Source organism: Catharus ustulatus, chromosome 28, assembly GCF_009819885.2.
Source record: "Catharus ustulatus isolate bCatUst1 chromosome 28, bCatUst1.pri.v2, whole genome shotgun sequence".
NCBI lineage: Eukaryota > Metazoa > Chordata > Aves > Passeriformes > Turdidae > Catharus > Catharus ustulatus.
Window position 1 is genome coordinate 1,191,329 of NC_046248.1, and position 23,497 is coordinate 1,214,825.

The 23,497-nt window shown below is 49.8% G+C and overlaps 1 protein-coding gene across 3 annotated transcripts in view; it reads left to right on the plus strand.

The window, feature by feature from the left end:
• KIRREL3 (kirre like nephrin family adhesion molecule 3) overlaps positions 1-23,497 on the plus strand; it is a 359,049-nt gene that overhangs the window by 313,548 nt on the left and 22,004 nt on the right. For all 3 annotated transcript variants that reach the window (XM_033081525.1, XM_033081526.1, XM_033081527.1), the window contains 2 exons: positions 19,413-19,561; positions 20,827-20,954. In XM_033081525.1, the coding sequence (XP_032937416.1) occupies positions 19,413-19,561; positions 20,827-20,954 (277 nt within the window). The remainder of the gene's footprint in view (positions 1-19,412; positions 19,562-20,826; positions 20,955-23,497) is intronic.

Genomic DNA, 23,497 nt, shown 5'->3' on the forward strand with positions numbered 1-23,497 from the left:
AGTTTTCTTTGTGCTTGCTTGTATAATCACACACAGGTCGATTTTAATGACCTGGTTGGAAAAGAGACCTTGGAGTGATCCACTCCCAGAGCCAGAGTGGAAAGTTACAGCCTGCACTGTGTCTTCTCTTCTGAAGGCAGAGGGTTAATGGCATTTTCTCAAAGCTGACAGATTCTCACAAAATCTTTGGCCTCAGTGGCATTTTCTAAGTGCGAATCTCTCTTCTTTAAAATCTGCTGGCATCTCATGATGGGAAGCAGGCAGGGCTGGGGCAGGCTGTCCTGTGCTGCAGGCACAGCTCCCCTGCTCCTTTCCTTAGGATGCTGGAGCTGAAATCCCAGCCCTCCCCCTGGCTGGCAGAGCCTTTCCTGACGAGGAGCAGCGTTTTCCCCAGGGAGCTTTGTTTGCCCACGATGTCACCTGGGCTGTCACTCGCTTTTGGACAGGACAGGCTGGTGTCACCAAAAGGAAGCAGAGGCTGGGGAGGTGTCAGAGTGCTGCTGAGCTGGGGGTTCTGGCACAGGGGTGAATTAACCCTCTGGCAGCAGGGGTTTGCTCATTTGGATGTTTTCCCTCCTTCCATATCCAGCAAGTTTTGCACAGACACATCCCACAGCTTCTGTAGGTTCTTATACCCCATCTGGCCTGGATTTATCCCACCTCAGCCAGAGGTGGAGAAGGGCGGCTCAGCCCACCACAAAGCTCCTTGGTGTTGCCAGTGCAGCACTGGAAAACGCTCAAGGGGACCTGGGCAGCATTTCCATGGATGTGTCCCCATGTTCTTTAGCACCATGGAAGCCCAAAGAGGCTCCCTGGTGTCCCAAGGGTGTTAGGGGACCACACCAACCTTTCCTCTCCCCCTCCCTTGAGCCCCTGCCAGCTCCTGGCAGAGCATCCCAGTGCCAGGCTGGAGCAGCAAACACACCTGTGGGCACATCCCACCTCAACACCCCCCTCTGTGCCTTCTGACACAGGTCTGGGATGGGGAGGGGGGAATTTGGGAATTTACTGGCTTTCTTTTGCTGCAAGCAAACGGACAGGAATGGGAAAGGGAGAGTAATTAGCTGTCGCCGTTGTTCTGCTACCTGCGACGTTGGGTAAAATTAATGGAAAGCAACAGAAGTCAGGGCTACGTGAACCGACTCCCAACCAGGCCTCCTCTTTGCTCCCTTCAGATCTCTCTATTTGCCAATCTTCTCGTGGCTTTTGATGTCTGTTGTGTGTCTGTGGGGTGTTTTTTTGCTGTTATTATTTATCACTCGCAGTAAGAAAGAGAATCTTTAAAGTGGCAGAGGAAAATGGGAAGGTTTAATATTGCAGGAGGCAGAGTCCCTGAGCCTTTCGGGCTCCTGGGCTGATGATTATTTTTGTGGAGCAATGGGGAGTTGGTGCAGGCAGGGCAGTGATACAAATCTCATTCTGTGCATCCACACAGAGCTCTCACCCCCAGGGCTGGCAGAGACCTTTGCAAATAATGTTATCTTTGGTGGCAGAGGGGGACGTGTGGAGCCACCCTCCAGCACCAGCTGCAGTTCTGGGGACCACAGCACTTCCAAAGAGAGGTGTGGGACTGACAGACACACACACACACAGACAGCCCTCCCAGCTGCTGCAAGGTGTTGAGCAAGAAACAGCTCTTGAGAGCTGAGGGATGCAGCAGGTGCTGCAGCAGGAGCAGAGGTCAGGAGGAGCTGAGGGGGCATTTATTTGTCAGCTACTCAAGGGATGCTGCTGCCCCACTCCTTCCCATCCCACAGCCAAACAGGGATCACAGCAGGTTCCACACACCCTCGCTGGGCTGAAGCCCAGGGTGCCACCTGCCCAAATCCTCCTGCATCAAACAGATTTGTGAGTGGCAGCTGCAGCCCAGGGCTGGAGCCCCACCATCCCCTGGTCCTGCTGAGCCATCCCGCAGCCTCCCCTGTCCTCACCTCCACGTGCTTCCCCCTGGAGCACTGTTTGTTTGTTGGCTCAGTGAGCTCAGGCCAGCAGGAAAGCCCTTGCTCAGTAAATACTGTTTTATCTCTGAACAGCAGCTCGCTGTCGCTCATCAAATATTAATCCAAACTCAACTGCTTCTTAACAAGGTTTTCTTTAAAGGCATTGGGGCTCGAACACACCTGCTGGGAGGCAGTCTCCTGGCTTTGCCCAGGGAAAACAAAGGGACAGCAACAGGGAAAAACCCCTAGTTCTGTTCCTCCAGCCTTCTCCACATTTCCCACCCAGCTTTAGGAAAACAAGTGGATGAAGAAACCAAGTGCCTTTGGTAGATCTGGACATGCCCAGGTACAGGTTTGGGGTGTTTTGGTTGCTGGCCTTGGGGAAAAAAGTGGCAGATTGCTGTGGGTTCAGGTGGATACAGAAAAATTCCACCTGATATCAAGGAGCTGAGAAAGAGAAAATCCCAATGTGCATTATCTGTGCTTTATCCTGCCTGCCTTACACTTGGAGGCATTCCTCCTATGGAGACACATTCCCACAGTTTGTTTGGACAAACCTGGGGAGAACTTCAGGCTCCACAGAGCTCTTTACCCTTCGAGCCTTGTCTGCACCATCTGGGGACCTGCTGGCATCTCACCAGATTTATCCATGAGATGCCTCAGCTCCCACGGGGGAGTCAGGTTCTTCAAGAGCATGTGCTCCATGTCCTGTTGAAAATGGCTTGGAAGTTTGCTCAACCACTTGAACCAGCTCCCTCGTGGCTTAGCATTGCCTTGGTGCCTGGCAAAAAGCAGGAAAAGCAGCAAAAAACTGGGAAAGCCTCATCAAAGGGATGGAGAATGGAGGAGGGAATGAGCAGCTGGCCAGCCCTTGCTTGGCTTGGCAGAATCATGGCACTTTCAGTGCCCCAGTGGATGTGGCTGGATGGACCAACTCATTGCCAGGAGCACTTCCATCATCAGTCAGTCATGGGCTCATCACACAGACCCAGCTTCTCCAAAACAAATCCCAAGGAAAGAGCCAAGAGACATTCCCTGCCATGCCTGAGTGGTTGGCTGTGGCAGGGGGGAAGCCCAGAATGAAGGTCAGCGAGTTGTGGAATCACAGAATCCATTAGGTTGGAAAAACTCTAAAATCATGGAGTCCAACTCTTAACCCTGCACTTCCAAGACCACCCCTAACCCGTGTCCCCAAGTGCCACATCCAGGGATGGGAACTCCACCACTGTCCTGGGCAGTCTGCTCAAATGTCTGACCCACATTTTAGTGAAGAAATGTCTCCTAATACCCAATCTAAACCTCCCTTGATGAAATCTGAGGCTGTTTCCACTTGTCCCACATCACTGATTTGCGTCAGCACCCATCCCTAATTCCTCACACTCACTTCCCAGGGATCAGACCTGTTCCCATGCCAGAGGTCTGCCCCCAGGGATACATCCTTAGCAGGAAAAAAGGGAAAGATGAAATAAAACTGCCTCCCACATCCAGGGAGTGAGGAGAGCTGGGCTCATAAATGAGTGCACCCTGTTTTATCTGAGCATGAGGAAGCCACATCTATAACAGAGTCAGGAATTCAGGTCTTAGGGGAGGAAGAGCCACAGGAATTGTTTGCTGCTGCCAGGTCAGGTGAACAGAAGGAGAAATCACCCCAGACAGTGACAGCAAGGTGTCTCTGTTCCACCTAATCTCCTTTGCTTCTTTTCTTGGTCAGTCAAGCTTCTGGATGTGCAGAGATCCCTGCTCCTGGGTGAAAGGCCAGGGAAAGGCTTGTTTGGAGTTTAACACCCTTTCAAGACACCAGAGTTGTCCCTAGCTCTCCCATTCAGCTGAATATATTCACAGATCAGTAGGCTGTAAAGGCCAGAAGGGATTTTTGGATTGTGGGAAGCAGATCAGAGATTCAGGGCAATGAGATTTCATTGGCAACCTTTAGAGAGAAGTGGCAAATGATCCATTTAATGGGCACTGCCTCTGGCCAAGCCAGAGCAAGGGCTGTTTTCCCTCTTCTGGCACTATAAAACCTGGATATATTTTAACATGCAATTCTAGTGGCTTTGAAAAGTGTCTCCCTGGGAACTGGTGTGTTTTTGTGGTTCTTGCTTTCCTCTGCCCCTGCATGGAAAACCCAGGATAAAAGTGACCAACCCCTTGTGCCCTGCATTCCCAGAGCTCCTGGTCACCAAGATCACAAGCAGACTGGCCAAGGAAGGGGGATCTGCCATATTAACACTTATTAAATTACAATCACACCTCTCTTGATATTTGAAAGGATTTGAAATGCTGCAGGGCCCCAGTGGCTGCAGACAAGGTGTGAAGTCTGCAGCTGCACGGGCACTTTTCTCTACATCCAGTGCACTCAGTGTCCCATTCATGGGGAAATCACCCAGACTTCTCCTCTGGGGACTGCACAGGGAGCCTGGGCTGGATGGGCCTTGGAGCAGCTTGGTCTAAGGGAAGGTGTTGGAATGAGATGAGCATTAAAGTCCTTTCCCACCCAAACTATTCTGGAATTCTATGATCTGGGGCAGCCCCACAAGAGCTTTTTCAGAGTCTCAGGGGTCCCAGCTGCCCAGAAGGCTGCAGAGAGATGAGGTGGGGAGCAGCTCAACAAATGTCTGGTCCAGACCAGAGGCGTTTCAGCATCTTGACATGGTTTGTTCGGTCAGTTTGCTTTTGCTGCCATTTCTTGGCACACTTTGGATCTTCTTCCCCCCAACCAGCTCCCTCCTGCAGTCCAGCTTGGGAAAGTTCTCATTTGTGCCAGTGTGCAGTTTTGGTTGCCCTCCTCCCCCTGCTCCCATCTGCTCCCTCCCTGTCTGGCCGTCTGTCCAGCGGCAGGAGCTCCAGGTCCATATGCTGTCCCTCGGCAGGGCTGTCACCTCTCCTGCTGCCTCCTGCAGCCACACTTGGCAAGGGAGGGAAGAGGAGCTGGAGTGGGGAAGGGGCCTGCAGGCATTTCACAGCAGTAACAGAATAAATCTAATTTATAGACATAGCAAAATGCAGCTAAAGCGGGAGTTGAAATAAATGCAAAGCACACCGAGGTCTCAAGTTATCGGCACTGTAACATTTTTCCTGACTATCTCTGTTTTCCTGCCTGGGTTTGTCTTTGTAGCTTCCTCCCAGACAACTGGACCTTTGCTCTGAAGTGAAAATGAAAGCTAGGGGAAAAAAAAATACCAGGAAATGAATTCTTCAGATCTCCTTCGTGATGCATCAACCCCATCTGCCAGCTCCCTGTGACAGGGAGCGGAGTGTGGCTGGGTGGCAGGTGGAGAGACAGGCTTTAAAAAAAAGGAAAGAAAGTAAAATAAAAGGCACAACTATCCCTGCAGCTGGGAAGTGAGGCTGGGGGGGCTCTGCCAAGGCACAGAGCTCCAGGTGAGACTGGGTTGGAAGAGCCTTTGCTCATGGAGGTGTGAGGACAGGAGATTTGTCTTCCCGTTCCCTGGCTTGTCAAGGTAATGGGAACAAGCGGGTGGGAGATGTTCGCAGGCAGCTTGAACTAATTAGGAGAGAGAGGAGAGGAGAGAGAGTCTGATGGAGTGGGGAAAGGCAGGGGGAGGGAAAAAGCTTTGTACTGGTGAGCACTGTCCCTACTGTAGAGATGATGAGAGGCACCACAGCAAAGAGTGATGGAGCAGGGCTGCCACAGGGGTTGGGTGTCCAGGAGAGCTCACACACACATGGGCTGCCCCATGGTGGTGCCCAGCACCCTCCCAGCATCCCAGGAGCTGGCAGCATCCTGGGCTTCCCAAACTCTGCTCCAGCCCTTTCCCAGAGGTAGAGTGAACCTGTCTCCAAAGCAGCAGCTCATTTCCAGCAGAGCTCAGGGCTGTGGTTGTTGTTTTCCCAGCCTTGTCAGTCACCCCTCCTTCAAGACTTACTCCAGGAGCTGGGGATGTGATTCAGAAGGGAGCAGCATTGCCTCCTCTGGCCAGATCTCCTCTTCCTTTGCAAGAAGTGGCAGCTTTTTGAGCCTAATTTAGCAGTCTTTAATGTGAGTTATTCCAAACCACACTTGCCACTTCCTTCATGCGTTCCCGCAGGATGATGGGCTGATTTCACAGAACGAAAAGCCTTAAGCAAATCTTGTCACACAAGAAAATTGATTTTTCAAAACTGACTTTTACAAGATTACTGGTGGGGTTTTTTTCCCCTCATCTTTCTTCTATATCATTCCCTTCCAGTCTCACGAGGTGGCTTCAGATCTAAGGAAATTAGAGATGCTGTGACTAAATTGAAAATGTAAAAATGGGGAGAAAGAGGGGAAAAAAGACACCCAGCACCTCCTTTGCTGCTGCCTCTGAAGGATGCAGCTGTGTGTGCTTGTGAAGGAGCAGAACTGTCTCCTTGACCTCTCCCACTGCCATAACATCCATAGAGTCTGCCCAAGGATTTTACCAACCTCTCACCTGATGGGCATTCCTTGGTGATCCCAAGCTAGATTACAGGAGTTATTTTCATTCTCTCCCTCAATCTGTACATATTATTTTATCTTTTGGAATTAAAACACCAGTTTGCCCCTGCCGCTCTGTTCAGAGACATCTCAATGTGTTTTGTCAAAAAAAAAAAAAAAGAAGACAGAGGAAGAGTTGCCTTGAAGTTGTTTCAGACAGCTTAAAATATGCTAAGCTTTTGTGTTTCTGCCACATAAATAATGAATCCTCTTACAGCTTCTGAGTCAGGAAAGACGTTGATTTAAGAGGCCTTCAGCTCTGTTTGAGGCTTTTCTGCCAGAAAGGGAAGAATGTGACCAGGGATGAGCCAGGCATGAAGGATGAAGCAGAGTGTGCAGTGGGATAGGCACAGAGGTGGCAGCCACCAAAGCCCTGCAGGAGCTGTTCTGAGGGATTTCACTCCTTGATTCCCTCTTTGCTCCTTTATTGCAGATTTTGGGGGCTAGAGGTGTGTTTAAATGGAGGGACAATTCTGTGAGCATCCTGCTGCTCTCTCTGCCCCAGCAAACCAGAGGGGATTTGATGACTGCAGCAGCCTCAGTTGTTCATTTGACTCATCCCCTAAGTGCCACCCTTGGAGACATCTCTGCCAGAAGAGAGGTCAGGAGAGCTGCAAAATGTCAGCCAGCAGGCATGGCAGGGGAATGGGGAAACCCAGCGGGTGCTGGTGTCCCACTGCAAACCCAGTGGGTCCCACATGCCCTCCAGGTGTCCTGGTGACTTCCCCAGTACCCAAGACGAGTGGCAGCCAGGGGGCTCATCCTGCTGCAATGTGCATTCAGTCAGGCTGAGTTCAGCAGGAAGCAGCAAAAAGAGGAGAAGCAAGGGACAAGCTGGCTCAGGCTGAGCTGAGCCTTTCCTCCCCACACCTGGGGGACAGTGGTGCCTGTGCCAAGGAATGCTGTGCACCCTGAGCACCCTCTCCACCTGACATGGAGTTATCTTGGCACACCCCATCCCAGAGAGACCCCAAAGGAATTCCAGGACTGGCCAGTAACCCTGTTAACCTCAGGGCTCAAAGATACCCTTGGCTTTCTGTTCTGCTCTAGAAGCTCCAGGCAAACATTAAAGCAAAGAGAAAAGGCAGGATGATGTCTCTGGATTAGAAGGTTGTTTGTAAAGCATCAACCAGCATTTATTGCTTAGCTCCACTTGTTACTGAAGTGGATAGTGAAGAACTTCATGGTTGTTACTCTTGGAGATGTCTTTTTTTTCCTTTTTTTTTCTTTTAATTCTGTATCATGCTGTTTTATGGAGAAGTTGACAGATAATCACAGAGCTCTTTGGGTCAGTCTGTTGTACCAGGACACAGCCACACTGGGTTGCTTTCCCATGACATGGCTGAGAAGGGCAGAGCTGCACCAGGGTGTCAAGGGCATTCCAGAGGCTTGTGAGAGAAGAAAGACTTGACCATAATTTTGGGGATGGATGGATGGATGGATGGATGATGGATGGATGGATGGATGGATGGATGATGGATGGATGGATGGATGGATGATGGATGGATGGATGGATGGATGATGGATGGATGATGGATGGATGATGGATGGATGGATGGATGGATGGATGGATGGATGGATGGATGGATGGATGGATGGCTGAGGGAACTGGGGTTGTTTCAGCTGACAAAAAGGAGGCTCAGGAGAGACCTTATTGCTCAGCTGCCTGAATGGAGCTGTGGTGAGGTGGGGGTTGGTTTCTTGTCTCGAGTAACAAGTAATAGGATGAGAACAAACAGCAGAAGTTGATATATGATGTTAGGTCAAACAAAAAAGGCTGAACAGCCCTGGCACAGTGTGCCCTGGTCCGTGGTGGAGTCCCCATGCCTGGAGGGATTTAGAAGGTGTGTGGCACTTGGGGACATGGGTTAGTGGTGGCCTTGGCAGTGCCAGGTAATGCCTGGACTTGATGATCTTGGAGATCTTTTCCAAACTGAGCAATTCTGTGATTCCATGGATGAATTTCATAGTGAAAAGATGAACACATCTTTTGGTGATCTCGTAACTTTATTGTACTCCCCTGAGCTGCCTGTGTGTTTGCATTAGCTCAAGGGAATGCACTTTGGATATTTATGATTCCTCCTCATGGCTTGCCAGATGCCCAAGCTGCTCACACTCCAGCCAGCTGAAGTCCAAGTTCCTAACACAGAAATCCCTGCCCTTGGCATCTTCTGTGAGGAGATTCCCACAAAATGAGGCCTCAGCCCATCTCACCCAGGGTGGCTCAGCTGCCTCTGTTGATAATCCTAACATGAACCTGATATCCTGTTGATAATCCTAATGTGAACCATCTGATCTAGACACAGTTGAGCCCTGAATAATTAACTGTTCTGGCAGGGCAGGCCAGGGAACCTGCCAGAGAAGGAGCTGTGCCTCACACCAACATGAGGGCATGCCAGGAGTCAGACAGAGCATAAGGAACAAGCAGCGGGGTGGGAACAGTGACTGTCATAGGGAAGGAGGGGCTTTAGGGGCACTGCTGGGGCTGGAAAGTCAGACAGAGCCGGCTCAGAGTGGTGGGCACCATTTTTGGTGGCCCAAAGCATTGCCTGGGCTGTTTGGCATGTCCAAGGTTGGCCCAAAGCATTGCCTGGGCTGTTTGGCATGTCCCAGGTTGGCCACCATCCTTGAAGAGTTCATACAAACTTGGCCCGAGGTCTGTCTCCTCTTGCCATGCCAGAGAGAGGGCAAACCCTCTCACGCTACAGAGATCAAACCACAAAGCCCTTGAAAACATCCCAAACTCAGCACCAGGTCAAAGCCTCAGAGGAGCTTTAGGAGCCAGCCAAGATAAAAGAAAATCCTTGGAGAAGACCCAGACACCCAGCAACCTCTGCTGCATGAGTTCCATGTGCAGAAAGGCATGAGCCGTTCCTGCCTGCTGTGCCAATCATTTCTGCCTGAAATTTCTGCATTTGGCAGCTCCAGTGATCTGGAACATGAGGTCCCAGCCCAGCACCACTTTCAAGATCCCCAAGCAGCAGCTTTCTCATGCTGATGAAGACCTGTGAGTTTCTGTCTCCATTCACCATTGTCTTTTCCCTGCCTGTCTCAAAGGATCGAGGTGTGAAGTTTGCAAAGGCCTCGAGCACAGGTGGAAAATAAGAACTGGAATAGAGGGAAAGGCAAGTTCGAGCAGCTTCACAGCACTAAGATTCACTTTGCACTGAGGAGGAGGATAAACACAGCAGAGAATTAGCTCTTCAACATGCCAGCATCCATAAATCTGGCTAAAGACGTTCTGCTACGGGGGTGGAGTGGGGTAGGAAGACCCCAGAAAAGACTAATCCTGTTAAATGATTTGAGAAAACACAAACCACGTGATGAAATTGGATTACCCAAAATAATAGTTAAGCTATTAGTCATGTCTATTGTGTGGCAGAGTAAGTCAAGATGATGTAGGCAGGAAAAATGAAATGCAGCATCACTGCCAAAGGGGTAAAAAACTCCCTGAGGAGAGGTGACACCTCCAAGCTCATCCAGGACTGGGGGGTGACTCACATTCCCAGTATTTCCCCAGGATAAGCAGTTTTGGCAGCTGGCTGTCATAGTCTGAATGGTTTTAAACTTTCTCCACATACATTAAAACGAGGAATTTAATGTTTATCATTTAACTTGGGGGAGGGAAGGTACAATTTTCATATGATTCCATGACTCTGGGGCCAAAGATAAATAAATCTAAAGTTCCCTCCTTAGAGAGAAAAGGAGTTATTGTGAGAGGGTGAATTTGTGAAAGGGGAGGGGCAGAAAATCATTCATAGTGGCAAGAGAAGTTCCAAACAGGGATTAATGGGGACAGGTTTGGTGCCCAGCCCTGTCATATGATGGGGTGGAGGAGGAGGAGGGATTTTAAACAGTGGGATTAAAACAGCACAACATCTAAAAGTGTCTGCATTTTGTTTTGATCTGTCACAAAAACAGCTCGGTTTGCAGAAGGAATCACCCAGTCCATGAAGTTTGATGCTTTCCCTTTGAAACAGCTTTTCCAGCAGGACCTCTCTGGTTTCCTTCCAGGGGAGGGCCCAGGGTCCTTCCCAGCCCCTGGAGCAGGGAAGGAGCCAGGGGGACACATGGGATGGTGTGAACGGTGGTAACCTCTTTTATGGTCAGAGATCACTCACCGCACATTAAAGGTGCTCTGAGAGTTCTTGTCTCGCAGCCAGGGCACGCAGGGCATGAAAGAAGACTCAAAAGCTGATTGTCAGGTTTCCAAGGTTGTTTATTCTTTCTTATCTAAGGAATTTTCTCTCTACCTTACAGCGATCCACTCTGCAACTCGTTCAAGGCTCTTCTCCTGCCCTCCTGGGCAGGACTTATCTTTTATACTCTAAATTACGTATACATTGTTTACAATTAATCTCCAATACATGACACCTACATTGCATTGTCCAGTTTTCCCCTAAACCAATCCTGAATTGGCATCCTGACCCAAAAGATGGATGACAAGAAGAAGAAGAAAGACATACCATGCCCTAAATCCTCCATCTTGTGTTCAGACCCCGAATATAAACTATTTTTAAAATTTCACTTTTCTACCTTTTAATGCTCTAATTTATACCCTACTTATTTTTGTGACTTGTAATTCTTCATATAAAGATGGTAATTTCTCCCAGAGACTTAGATCGAACTCACAGGGATTTTGGGCACCTTGCCAAGGCTTCTGAGCCCCCTGCCCAGACTCCAGGGAAGCCAGGGGAATATCCTGGGTTCCCGCAGGATGGAATTTGGCTAAATCCAGTGTCTATAATCCTGCTGGGTCTGCTCCTCTCTGCACATGCACTGGGCAGGTTTAATTCCCCACCATGCCCTGCCCAGCCCAGGCCTGGGCTCCGAGGTCTGTCCATGCTCCAGAGCTCTGTGCAGCCCCAGCAGTGCCGCTCCACTGATCCCCTGCACACCTCATCAGCCCTCTCCAGCTATTCCCCACGGCTGATCAGTCAAGCCATTGACAAGTTAACAGCTTTGTTTACTTCTCCCTCTCCCTTCTGCAGCCAGTCTGTTCCCACCCTGTGCTAAAAGGCTGTTCTGATGGGTTTCTCACCAAAATGAGCCATGGTGGGTGCATGGTGGCATGGATTTAGCTGTGTCATCTGGGACAGAGAAACCTTCTCACCCCACTGCTTTCAGGTTCAGGCAGCACAGACCTGACCCCAGGGTGTCTCTGATAATCTGAACCCTCATTGAACATGTTCAAGTGTGGTTTGGGGAGCTCTAGTAGCCCCTCATGGATTTTTCTCACCCTGCTGATAGCAAAGAGGAGGCACAAAACACGGGCACTGCCCTTGGAGTCTGCAGCTGATGAGCAATCAGCCTCGTCCCAGCCTCCTGGCTTGGAAGGAGTGGGAACACTGGAGCCGAGATGAGATGGAAAATCAAGCCAGAATTTTCCTCTGCAGTGAGGTGTTATTATTATCATCAAAATCTCTGAGTGTTTAAAAACAATCCAACCCCAGTAGCAGCAACTGGTGCATCGTGGCGAGTGCAATCAGACACCAAACATGTTCTTGTCAGGGGTAAAAGTCTGAAATTTGGGAAAAGGTTGCAATCTTTCTTCTTGTTTATTTGTTTAAAAAAAAAAATATATATATATATACATATACATGGGAGAAAAATAGTCAGGAGATGAGCAAAGATCACATCTCTGCACCTGAGCTGTGCCATTTCCACCATCAGAACTCGAGGTTTGATTCGTGGTGGAGCCAAGGTCCCTAAATTGGGATAGAGAGGTTTGTGCTGTGGGCATGGAGATTTGTCAGGATGGGAGCTGGAGGCTTGGAAGCCCTTCCTTGAGTCCAGTGGATAGGATAACACAAGGAAAAACCTCTCCATGTGCTTTCTTCCCCTGTAATCAGCACAGCTGAGGCCGCAGCTCAAATCCTGTGCCAGGTTTGGGCCTCTCACTACAAAAAAAGACATTGAGGTGCTGGAGTATGTCAGGAAGGGAGTGGAGCTGGGAAAGGGGCTCAGCCTGGAGAAAAGGAGGCTCAGGGGGGACCTTGTGGCTCTGCACAACTCCTGACAGGAGGTGTCAGGATCTGCTCCCAGGGAACAGGGACAGGAGGAGAGGGAACAGCCTCAAGTTGCCCTAGGTCAGGTTTAGGTTGGATATTAGGGAAAATTTTTTGTGGAAAGGGGTGTCAGGCTTGGCAGGTTGGTACAGGCTGCCCATCCCTGGAGGTGTTAAAAGCCCACCTGGCTGTGGTGTTTAGGGACAAGGGTTTGTGTACCCTTGGCAGTGCTGGGTTAGTCTGATGATCTCAGGGTCCTTTCCAAGCTGAACAATTCCCTGGCTCTGTGATTCCTGTGCCAGAATTCTCAGGGCTCTTTCCTCCTGAGCTGTAAAATTAATATGGGGGAGAGGTTACCCAGGTAAATAAACCCTGATAAATGAACCCACACAGGGAGGGGGAGGCCCACACATCTTCATTAGGGAGGGAGCAGGCAGGAGAAGAGGAATAACCCCATACATCAGCATTATGAAAATTTAGCCGTAATCAGGAAATAATTTGTGCAATGCATCACATGCGGGGGGCACCGTGACACCGCTGGGGCTGGGAACCTCACTCCATCATTTCTCACAAGGCTGTCACTTAGCAGGAGCCATCCTTTGTCCCTGTCACCTTTGGACCTCCAAAAGGTGCCAGAATCTCATCCTAAAACAGCATCTCCTCCCTGAGGAGGATTCCAAGGCTCTGGGACCTCGGGGGATTTGGGGTGGTGCTCATGGCATCCCACTGGGACAGTGAGGGTGAGAGGAGGGGACTGTCACATCCCACCCTGCTGGCAATAAAGCAACAAAACCCATTCTCTGAGCAATTTGTAGCAATTAATAGCCATTCCCAGGAATGAAATGTTAATTAATTCTTTCCCTGAGCCATGCATTTATTTAAGGTATTTGTGGGTGTTCTTGGTACTTTTATGAAGCAATTAAAATGCGTCCAAGAAAATATTTATCCATTTTAAGTAATTCTTAGTAAACACGATTTATATGGCAAGCAACCACTTTATTTTGCATTGTTAATTAAAACCAACGACACACTCCACTTCCCCGGGTTATTCGCCACCAGAGCAGCAGCGCTGCCAGGAGTGCCGGTTCAGAGCTGCTGGCAGCTCCAAAATCCTTCCCCAGAACCTTGTGCAGTGCTTGATGGGGCATTTCAGAGCCCAGAGAGCCCCACCAGACCCATGATAACCCCCAGGAGCTCCTGTGCCGCTGGAATGAGCCATAGCTTGATGAAGACCTTCCCAAAGAAGATTTTGTAGAGTCTAACGGGGGTGGTGTTTTGCACCACTTAATTAGTGGTTTGTCTGGAGTTGCTTTTGTCTTCGTTCAGAGCCAGGTTTAAAAAACACACTAAGGAAACTGATTGATTTGTTTGTTTATTAAATCTTATCTAAAATACAGAAAGTTTCTAGCTACCAGCTAAAAGTGAGCCAAATGGAGAGAGATCCAGCCGCTACACGGTCTCTTAAAGCTAAATAGTCCAATAAAGAAATAACACCAATATTATTTATTCTTTTGACCCAATAACCAAATTCCCATGATCCTCAGTGCAGCACTAACTGTCCAACCAGAACTGTCCAACCTGAAATCATGAAAAAGATGGAAAAACAGAAAAGAGATACCACCCAAAATCCTCCATCTTGTCCCATACTATTACTACATTATAAAAACCTCAAATTTCAAACCCTTCACCATGTGAAATCACACACTTCTATTTAACAACACACCCATGATTTTAACTCCATCACTCAAATTTGGAGCATTCTCCAAGGCCTCAGGTCACAAGCAGTGTCCTCCAGGAGGTCAGTACCAAAAAGCACAAAAAACTCAAAAAACCCAAGTTTCTGAGATCCAACAGAGTCCTACAGCTTTCCCAGGGCTGGGAGGTCAGTGGTTTGTTCCCACATGCTGGGTGTGGAAGAATTCCAAGCCCTGGTAGGGCAGACAGAGGGAGGTGTTGGTTCAGGTGAGAGTGAGCATGGATGAAGTGTTATCAGTGCTCCTGCAGGGACTGACACCCTGTGGGGTTTGCTGTGCTCTCACTGTGAGCATGGGGCACTCTCTGGAGGCTTCACCAGCCTGGAAGCCTGGCCACAAACAGGATTCAGGAGAAAAAAGGAACTGGAAAAAATGGAACTGCCAGGTCAAACCCCTCGTGCAGAAGGAGACGCGGCTGAGCATCCCACTGAGAGCCCAGGAAGAAGCACAGATGTGTTATCCTTCAGAAACCAGAGCAGAAGAGGGAAAAACACTGAGACATGAGAATCAAAACAAAGCCCCAGCATTGTTTAGGAGCTGACAAATCCCAAACTGCCCTCTCTTATTTGCTTGTGTGTATTCTTAGCTGGAAAGCAATCGATGGAGTCAGAAAAATTCTATTTCCCTGAAGAATGTCTCCTTAGAAAAGTTGCTCCCTCCCTCTTCAGTGTTAAAAGGACCCAGTGCAAGTATTCTATTTTTTGTTCATTCTTTAATCACTGGCTTTTCAGTGCTGACTGTAATAACCCCTTTGAAACTTGGATCAAAATATCTCTTTCCTGGCTGAAAGTTGTTTTCTTCCATCACCCGAGCAAATTCAATTTGCAGAAGATACTGAATTGGAAGGCACCTGGTACTCCCTCCAGAGAGGCCAGAGGAAAACAAAAACATATTAAAAATATGAGAAAGGAAAAAACAGAATGAAACCCAGCCCACAGGGGAAGAAATGCCCATGTGGAGACACAGACTGAGACAGTGCTTGGTGAAGAGAAAGGAAGATGAGAAAATGTGCACATCTCTGCTCAGGAGCCAGGCTGGAGAGCTGGGGGTGCTCACCTGGAGAGGAGAAGGCTCCAGGGAGAGCTCAGAGCCCCTGCCAGAGCCTAAAGGGGTTCCAGGACAGCTGGAGAGGGACTGGGGACAAGGGATGGAGGGACAGGACACAGGGAATGGCTCCCACTGCCACAGGGCAGGGATGGATGGGATACTGGGAGAAATTCTGCTCTGTGAGGGTGGTGAAGCCCTGGCACAGGTTGTCCAGAAGAGATGTGGCTGCCCCTGGTACCTGGAAGTGTTCAAGGCCAGGTTGGACAGGGCTTGGGATAGTGGAAAGTGTCCCTGCCCATGGGACAAGATGAGTTTTAAAGTCCTTCCAACCCAAACCCTTCTGGAATTATGATTCTGTGATCTGCAACATGGGATGGTGGGAGCAGGGGTGAACTTGGGGCTGGGTACTCCAGAGGTGCTGGTCAGTGGCAGAGGGCAGGAAATGAAGGCACCACACCGTGACCCTGTGGGGACCACCCAAGGGGCACAGGGGCCCTGGGATCCCTCTGCCTGTGCCACCCTTCAGCCTGGAGAGCCCAAGGGAGTCACACAAACAGATCCTATGAGCCTATCCCTATCCCACAGACCCTCACCCCTTTCCTGGCACAGGGGAGCCCCCCCTGCCCCTGCAGCCCCTGGCCAAGGGTGAAAACCAGCGCAGACAGTGACAGGCGAATTAGCATCCTGGGAGAGACTACAGCAGTAGTCTGGAAAAGACCCTGGGTGGCACATTTGCAATCTATAAATACCTTCAAGGGAACAACACAAATGAGAGGAGCCCCTGGTCTCCAGGCTAGCAGGACCAGGAACACTGGCTGAGAGCCAGGTTTGGTGCTTGGGGACAGGAGGAAGAAATCACAGAGAGCCACAGCAGTGGAAGTGGTGGATGGGGCTGCAGGACCATCCTCCTGTCTTCTCTGCTGCATTTTATTCAAGTTCTATTTGTAAATAACAACTGAATGGTTAATAGGTGAGCAAGACACGTTATGGGCCCGTTAAAACCCTCAGTAAGTTGTCTTCTGGCTGTCCATGAGCCCATCACAGGAAGCTTTACAAGAGGGTTATCAGCTGCCATTATTAAAAACCAATTTGACATTATAAAAGATCTATACTGCTCGTTCAGCCACATTGATTTAGCCATGTTAAGCCTTGGAAAACTGGAGCAAGAACCTTGATCTTTGCTGAAGCACGAAAAATTGGTGTTTGTGACACATCTCCATGCTCGGGAAATCCAGTTTTGCAGCAGCGACGGGTTTTGAACAAATCCATAAAGCACCGTGCCATGGTTGTTGGGGGGTGTTTTCCCAAGCATCTGTGATGTCAAACAGCTCTTGGAAACCTTGTTCTCTATTTTGCAACATCCAGAAGGATCTCATCTGCAGTCTCAAACCCACCTGCAGACCTTTCTCCCTCTGGTTCCCATTCCCGGTGCTCTCCGGAACACTGGGAGGATGAGCTGCAGGCAGGTGCAAGGACATGACCCAGGGACCCCACAAGTCACTTTTGTCCTCATCCTGAAGCCTCCTGCTTGTCCTTTGCACAGCAGGGAGGGTGGATTTGTGCAAAATAACCAGGGGAGAGCACAAGAGAAACTCTGGATCGTACCAAAATTTTGGTGCCACACCCTGTCCCACTGACTGCTGAAAAGAATGGTTTCGTGTACCTGCTGCCTCCCCTGAGCACCTGAGGAGAACAAAACCCCCAGAGGGTGGAAAACTGCTCATGGCTGGGAATCTCTACAGGGACAAAGGGGTAAAAGGAGCTTAATGGAGCAGAAATATCCCTGAGAAAGAGCTCCCCATTCAGCAGCTGGAGTTTCCCTGTCACTCCAGCTTTGTGCTACCCTTCCTTCCCTCTTTGCTTTCATTCATCCACAGTTTGAGATATGAATTCAGGCCTTCTGAACCAGCAAACCAGACAGGAGGGATGGTGTCTCCTCTCCATCCCTCAGGCTGTGCTAAGCTCTGGGGTGAGGTACAGAGCTCTGACAGATGTCCCCATCCCTGTCCTGCCCCGTCCCCACAGCACTGGCACACGCCTTCCACAGCGGGCAGCATCGTTCCTGTGGCCGGGAGGCAGCGGGGCAGGGCAGGTCCAGCGGGAGGCAGGGATGCAGGATGCTGACCCTGAACAAGCCGCTTGGCTTGGGCTGCAATTCCCTCCGGGAGGAGAAAGGCGTCACCACAGCATCAGTGACCATTCACACCTGCGGATGGAGCAGCACCTGCAAGGCTCCGCTTTTCCATAGGGAACCTCCCTCATTAACACACGAAGTGCAGCCCTAGAAATAAAACCTGATTAATTATTGCAGGGGCAGGGGAGGGAAGCTGGAGTGGCCAGTCAGCATCTGTTAGAGGAGGGAAGATGAATGGAGGGCGAGGGCAGGTCAGTGCACACAAATAATTTCCCTGCAGCCAGGAGCACCTCTCAGAGCTGTGTCCCCCCGGGCAGGCTGAGCAGGGTCCTGGCAGGAGCTCTGAGCTTCCCAGGAGCAGATGTTCGGGGAGCTGGCCCTGGCAGCACTCAGGGTGTTCTCCAGCCTGCCCTGGACCAGCACCCTGCTCCCTGCAGCCCCACTGAGACCTTCAGCAGGAGCTCCCTGCGCTCCTCCTTTGGGGCAGCACTGAAGCAGTGGGGACCATGGCAGTGCCAGGACGAGCAGAGGGGACCAGGACAGCGCTGGGGGCTCGGCGCAGATGCTGCTTGCCTTGAAGGGACAGCTTTCCCAAACCATGTGGGGAGCAGCCTCCCCACTCCTTCCTCTCTCCAGAGCCCAGCTCCCAGTGCCTGCATCTTCCCCAACCCATCAGCACAACCACAAGGGCAGCCCCAAACAACAAGGCAGGGTCTCCTCAGGAAAACCCTCCAATTCACCTGTCAGTTGTTTGGGGAGGATTATTATATGTTTCTTCCCAGGCTTTTTTTTCCCTTCCCCAAAGTGTGGTTGGAGTTTCACACCGCCTGACAGCATCCCCGCCGTTCCCGAGTGGCAGGTTGCCAGATGGTGCCCCATTAGGTCACATTTGCTCATTGTTTGGCAAACAGGGCTTAATTCAAGTGCTGAGTTGACAGCTTGTTCTCCAAGACAATTTGCAAGTTGCAGTGTTGCAAATGCCAGCTTGGCTTTTCAGGAAATGTTATTTCAGCTGCCTTAAAGGGATAAAGTTCTCTTTGACTGGGGAAAAAATAAAAAAGGAAGAAAAGGGCCAAAGTGGCGAGCAGCAGAAAATGTTTTTGGTGGTTTTGATGTGGAAGGACCAACAGTGTTGTTGGCAAGCATTCAGGGACTGTCATTCCCCATCAAGCAGAGACCCTCCACGTTCCATTCCTCCCATCCCTGAGGTCCTTCCCAATCCTAAAGAATGATGTGTATTCCCAGTGAAACGAGGTCATAGAATTTTGGTTCTGTTTGAAAGGTTTCTATAGGGGTACAATCCTTAAATCCCCAGGGAAGGGGATGATGCTGAGAACAAGTTCCTGTCCCTTCTGAATTCAGGGGAACTCTGGGTGTGCTTCCCCCCACCACTGTGTGTGATTAGGTAGAGAAGGTTTATCATTTGGTTGTATTTTTAAAGTTTGTGGTATTTAGGAAAGTTTGTGGGGGTTTTTTGGTTGGTCGGTGAAGATATTGTGGTGATTTTGTTGATTATATTAGTGGGAATATGATGTTGTTTGTTTTGTTATTTTATTTTTAGGAATTGAATTTTTTTTGGGTAGGTTTTTTTATTTTGGTTGTTTGGTCGTTTTTTTATGGTAAAACTAGTTTTTAGGAAAATTTGGATGATTTAAATATTTTTGTTGCTGTGGTTTTTATATAATGATATTATTGATGTATTGTAAATGTTTTGGAGTTTTATAATTTTTTACTGTAGTTTGGATTAGTTTATGGTAGATGGTGGGGTTGTGTTTTTATTTTTGGGGTAGTTGGTTTTAGGTGTAAGGTATGTTTTTTTAGTTGAAAGTAAACAGAATTTTGGTTTCTGTTGGAAAGGTTTCTGTAGGGATACACGTACACATCTCTCTGATGGCTCCTCTCCAAAACCTTCCCTAAATCCCCAGGAAGGGGACAATGCTGAGAACAAGTTCCTGTCCCTTCTGAAGTCAGGGGCACTCTGGGCGTGCTGCCCCCAGCACTGACACCTACACATGGAGATGGCAAGAGACACAAAACAGCACCATGACAATGTTCTGTTTTCTTCAACAGGTGGGCAAAAAAAGGGCAGGTTATAAAGGAAGCCTCCGGTGACTTCTATGAAACCATCGTGGACCACACGTTCTTCTTCGAGCCCGTCTCCTGCGAGGTCACCAATGCTCTGGGCAGCACAAACATCAGCAGGACTGTGGATGTCTACTGTGAGTAGCTGCTGGCTTGAGTCTGTGGGTGTCTACTGTGAGTACAGTAATTTCACGATTATAAGCCGCACCATTTTGACTAAAATTTTGGTCCAAACCCAAAGTGCGGCTTATAATCAGGTGGGGCTTATATATGGACAAAGAACAAAAAGTTGCTGTTTTAGTTTGGAGGACAGGTGTCTGCTGAGAAAGGCAGGAGCTTCTCTTTGAAATGGAGAATGTAAACCCCCTCCCTCCAAATTATTATAATTTTGAAATCAAGGGGCTTTCAGGCAAAGATATGGGAATTAGGAATAACAGTTCTTTACTAGGGAAATTAAAATAGAAATACAGCACTACAAAGAACAAACCCCAAACCCTGACACAGTCAGAGTACAACCTGACACCCGTCAGGCAGGGTGTTGGCAGCAGTCCCATTCCATGGTGGCTGCATCCTCCTGCAGTGACAGATGTGGCTCAGTTGGAGCAGTGCTCCTGTACAAGGTGCAGTTTCCCTCTGGAGCTCCAGTGGTGATGTGGAGAAATCCGGTTTTCCTCTGGAGTCCAGTGGAGAAAGGGGCTCCCTTGGTGTCCCAAAACCTCTGTTTTTATCTTGGTAAGAAATGTTGGGCTCTTCCCCCTGGCTGGAGCAACTCCCAATGGGATGCAGTAATTTTATCAGTCCCACAGTGGGACTCAATGGCCATGAGCAGAAAATGACTGGCTGGAGGAAGGATGGGTTGTGAAAAGATAAAGAACAATGCCCTGCCTGGTTTCAATGGATGGCCCATTAGCAGAATATCTGTCACAGAGATCAGGATCACTGTCCCCACCCTCAACAGATGGTGATAGAATAGATCTCTTTTATCACACTCTGTATTGTAACGTGCGGCTTATAATCGTGAAATTACTGTACCTACTGGCTTGAGTCTGTGGGTGTCTGCTGTGAGTAGGTGCTGGCTTGAGTTTGGCTTCCAGGCTCAGCAGAGCTGCTGGAAATCAGCAGGAAGCAGACACAGCTCAACCTGACTTTCCCAGGGTGGCAGGACTTGCTGGGCTCTCCTGCAGCTCACACTTTGTAAATGCTCTGGTGGTTGGACCTGTGATTTCCTTGTGAGCTCCTGGGGTGGTCACTGGGGAGCTGGTCCCTCTGGAGTTGCAGCAGGCACCTGCCTGAGGCTTTTCTTTATTTGGGGCCCATCAAGATCTCCCTGTGACCTGTTTGTTTTGAGGGTTTGTGGCTGGCAGAGCCCATCACTGGCAGTAACTCCAGTTTCCTCTGACAGTTGGGCCCAGGATGGCAACAGAACCACAGTCCCTGCTGGTTGACCTGGGCTCGGACGCTGTGTTCAACTGTGCCTGGACTGGGAACCCCTCTCTCACCATCGTCTGGATGAAGCGAGGCTCGGGCGTGGTAAGGACAGCTGGGGGCACATCCAGGGCATGGGGGGATGCAGGATGCTTCCATGGAGCAAAATCCCTGTGGTCTGTGTAAGCTTTATTTTGTCTCTGGTAGTTGTTTTACCAGGACCTGAGAGTGCTGATATCGATCAGCCATCTCTCAGGAGCTTACATTAGCCAGAAGAGAAAGACCTGAGGCCTCACTTGTGTTCCACAAGAATCTTTATTTCATGCCAAGGGTGGTCAAGCAGCTTCCTCTCAGAAACAAAGGGGAGACAGTCACATTTATAGGTTCAAGGAGGATTGAAACTACAGCCAATAAAAAGTTTATACAAAGAACAGCATCCAAGCTAAGTCAAAAGTTCTAAAGGTGAACTGACCAATTACACAAACTAATTTCTAACCAATTATCTTCCAAGGTTAGAGAGTGACCAAATTCTTAAGGAATTTGGCTCAGCCTTGGTATATAGGAGACCTTATCTATTATACTAAGTTCCAGGGGAAGATGGCTTTGGAGGAATTGTATCATCCACAGTCTGGGAGCTCCTGGCTGGATGAATGCTGGCTCCTCCAAATGCAAAGAGGTCCTGAGAGTGGGGGAATTTATTTCCATGATGATGGACAGAAGGATTGAACCAGAGCACCTCACTGATGGGGAGCAGTTCTGCAATTCACCTGCACGTGGTTCCTTCTGGGATGGTTCTTCCAGGGATGGTTCTTCCAGGGATGGTCCTTTCTGGGACAGACCTTCATGGCATGGACCTTCCTGGGATGGTCCTTTCTGCCCCCCAGGCCTGGAATCTCACATTCCTACATGTTCACCCCAGAACTCCCTGCTGTCAACTGGAGCCTGCTCCAGGGAGGAGCTTGGATCTGTCCCAGCAGATTTCTCCACATCTCTTTTGTACTGAAAATCTGAAGGAGCTTTGCTAATCCTAATCACAGCTCAGTCAGCCCTGGAGGCAGGAGATGCTCTGATCCCTCTTTACAGACAGGAGGGCTGAGCAAAGCCACAGGAAAAAGCTGAAGAAGGGCTGAGATGCAAAACTCATTCAGAAGCACACACAGGTCTGGGTTTGAAAAGCATCACCTGGGCATGTCTGTGGATGAGGGAATGCTGCTGTTCCAGCTCAAGGCTGTGGTTGAAGAGCTGGAGCCCCATGGAGAGGCTGAGTCCTCTCCTCTGGGGACACTGAGCCATTGACTGCTGGGGTGTTATTTCCAAACCATAATGACCTTGGTGAAGGCCATCTCCTGGGAAGAAATTATAGACTTGGGAGGGCTGATGGCTTGAATCCCAAAGGAATCCCAGTGGGTCAGTAATTCCTGGGTGGTTTCCCATCCCAGCTGCTGTGGCTGTTTGGGTTGTCACTGTAGGCTCACACACACACACACACACACACACACACACACACACACACAGTTGTTCCACTGTCTCGAGGTGGCTGCAGGAGCTGGGAACAAGGGCTGCCTCACCCTCCAGCCCCAGCCCTCCATCAGGGCTTGCCTTTGCTACCCAGCAGTGCCCGGGCACAGCCACCTTCTCCCTTTTTATCTGCCTCCCTCCAGCTGAGTTCCATCATGTTGGAACTTCTTGGAGCAGAATGAAGGAGATGATTCTGCCCTTCCACTGTGCCTTCATGAGACCCCATCTGCAGTGCTGTGTCCAGCTCTGGGGCCCCCAGCTACAAAAGGCCATGGAGCTGCTGGAGTGAATCCTGAGGAGGCCAGGAGATGTTCCAGGGCTGGAGTCCCTCTGCCCTGGAGCCAGGCTGGGAGAGCTGGGGGTGCTCACCTGGAGAACAGAAGGCTCCAGAGACACTCAGAGCCCCTTCTAGGGGCTCCAGGAGAGCTGGAGAGGGACTGGGGACAAGGGATGGAGGGACAGGACACAGGGAATGGCTCCCACTGCCAGAGGGCAGGGATGGATGGGATATTGGGAAGGAATTGTTCCCTGGCACAGGGTGCCCAGAGCAGCTGTGGCTGCCCCATCCCTGGAAGTATCCAAGGCCAGGTTGGATGGGGCTTGGAGCAACCTGGGATGGGGGAAAGCATCCCTGGTCATGGCAGGGGATTGGAATGAGAAGTGTTCGAGGTGTTCAAGGTCCCTTCCAAGCCAAACAATTCCATGACTGTGATCTCAGGACAGACCCTCCAGCCGATGTAACCCAGCAGAGATGGCTGTGCTGGTCACCAGAGCCACTTCCACCTTCCAGAGGGAGGCTGGCAGAGGATGCTGCTGTGAAGCTATCAGCACCCAGCCATCCCAGTGGGATCTGGGATCACAGCTGATTCTTCCCCAGCCCCTCTATTTTCAGAGCCAGTTGAAGTCCCTCAAGACTGCCTTCTTTTTTCCTTTTTCAACAAAAAGGAAGCAAGTCAGAGACCAAAGAGAGGTTGAGGCCAAGCAAATACAGGCATTTTCATGGCTAACTCTGCAATCGATGCTAACACAGTGAGTTTAAAAGGGATCTGACCCTCTGTGCCTGTGCCAGGTACTGATACCCCCACCTTGATCCACATTCCACCACTGCATCAGCACTAATTCCTGGAGCT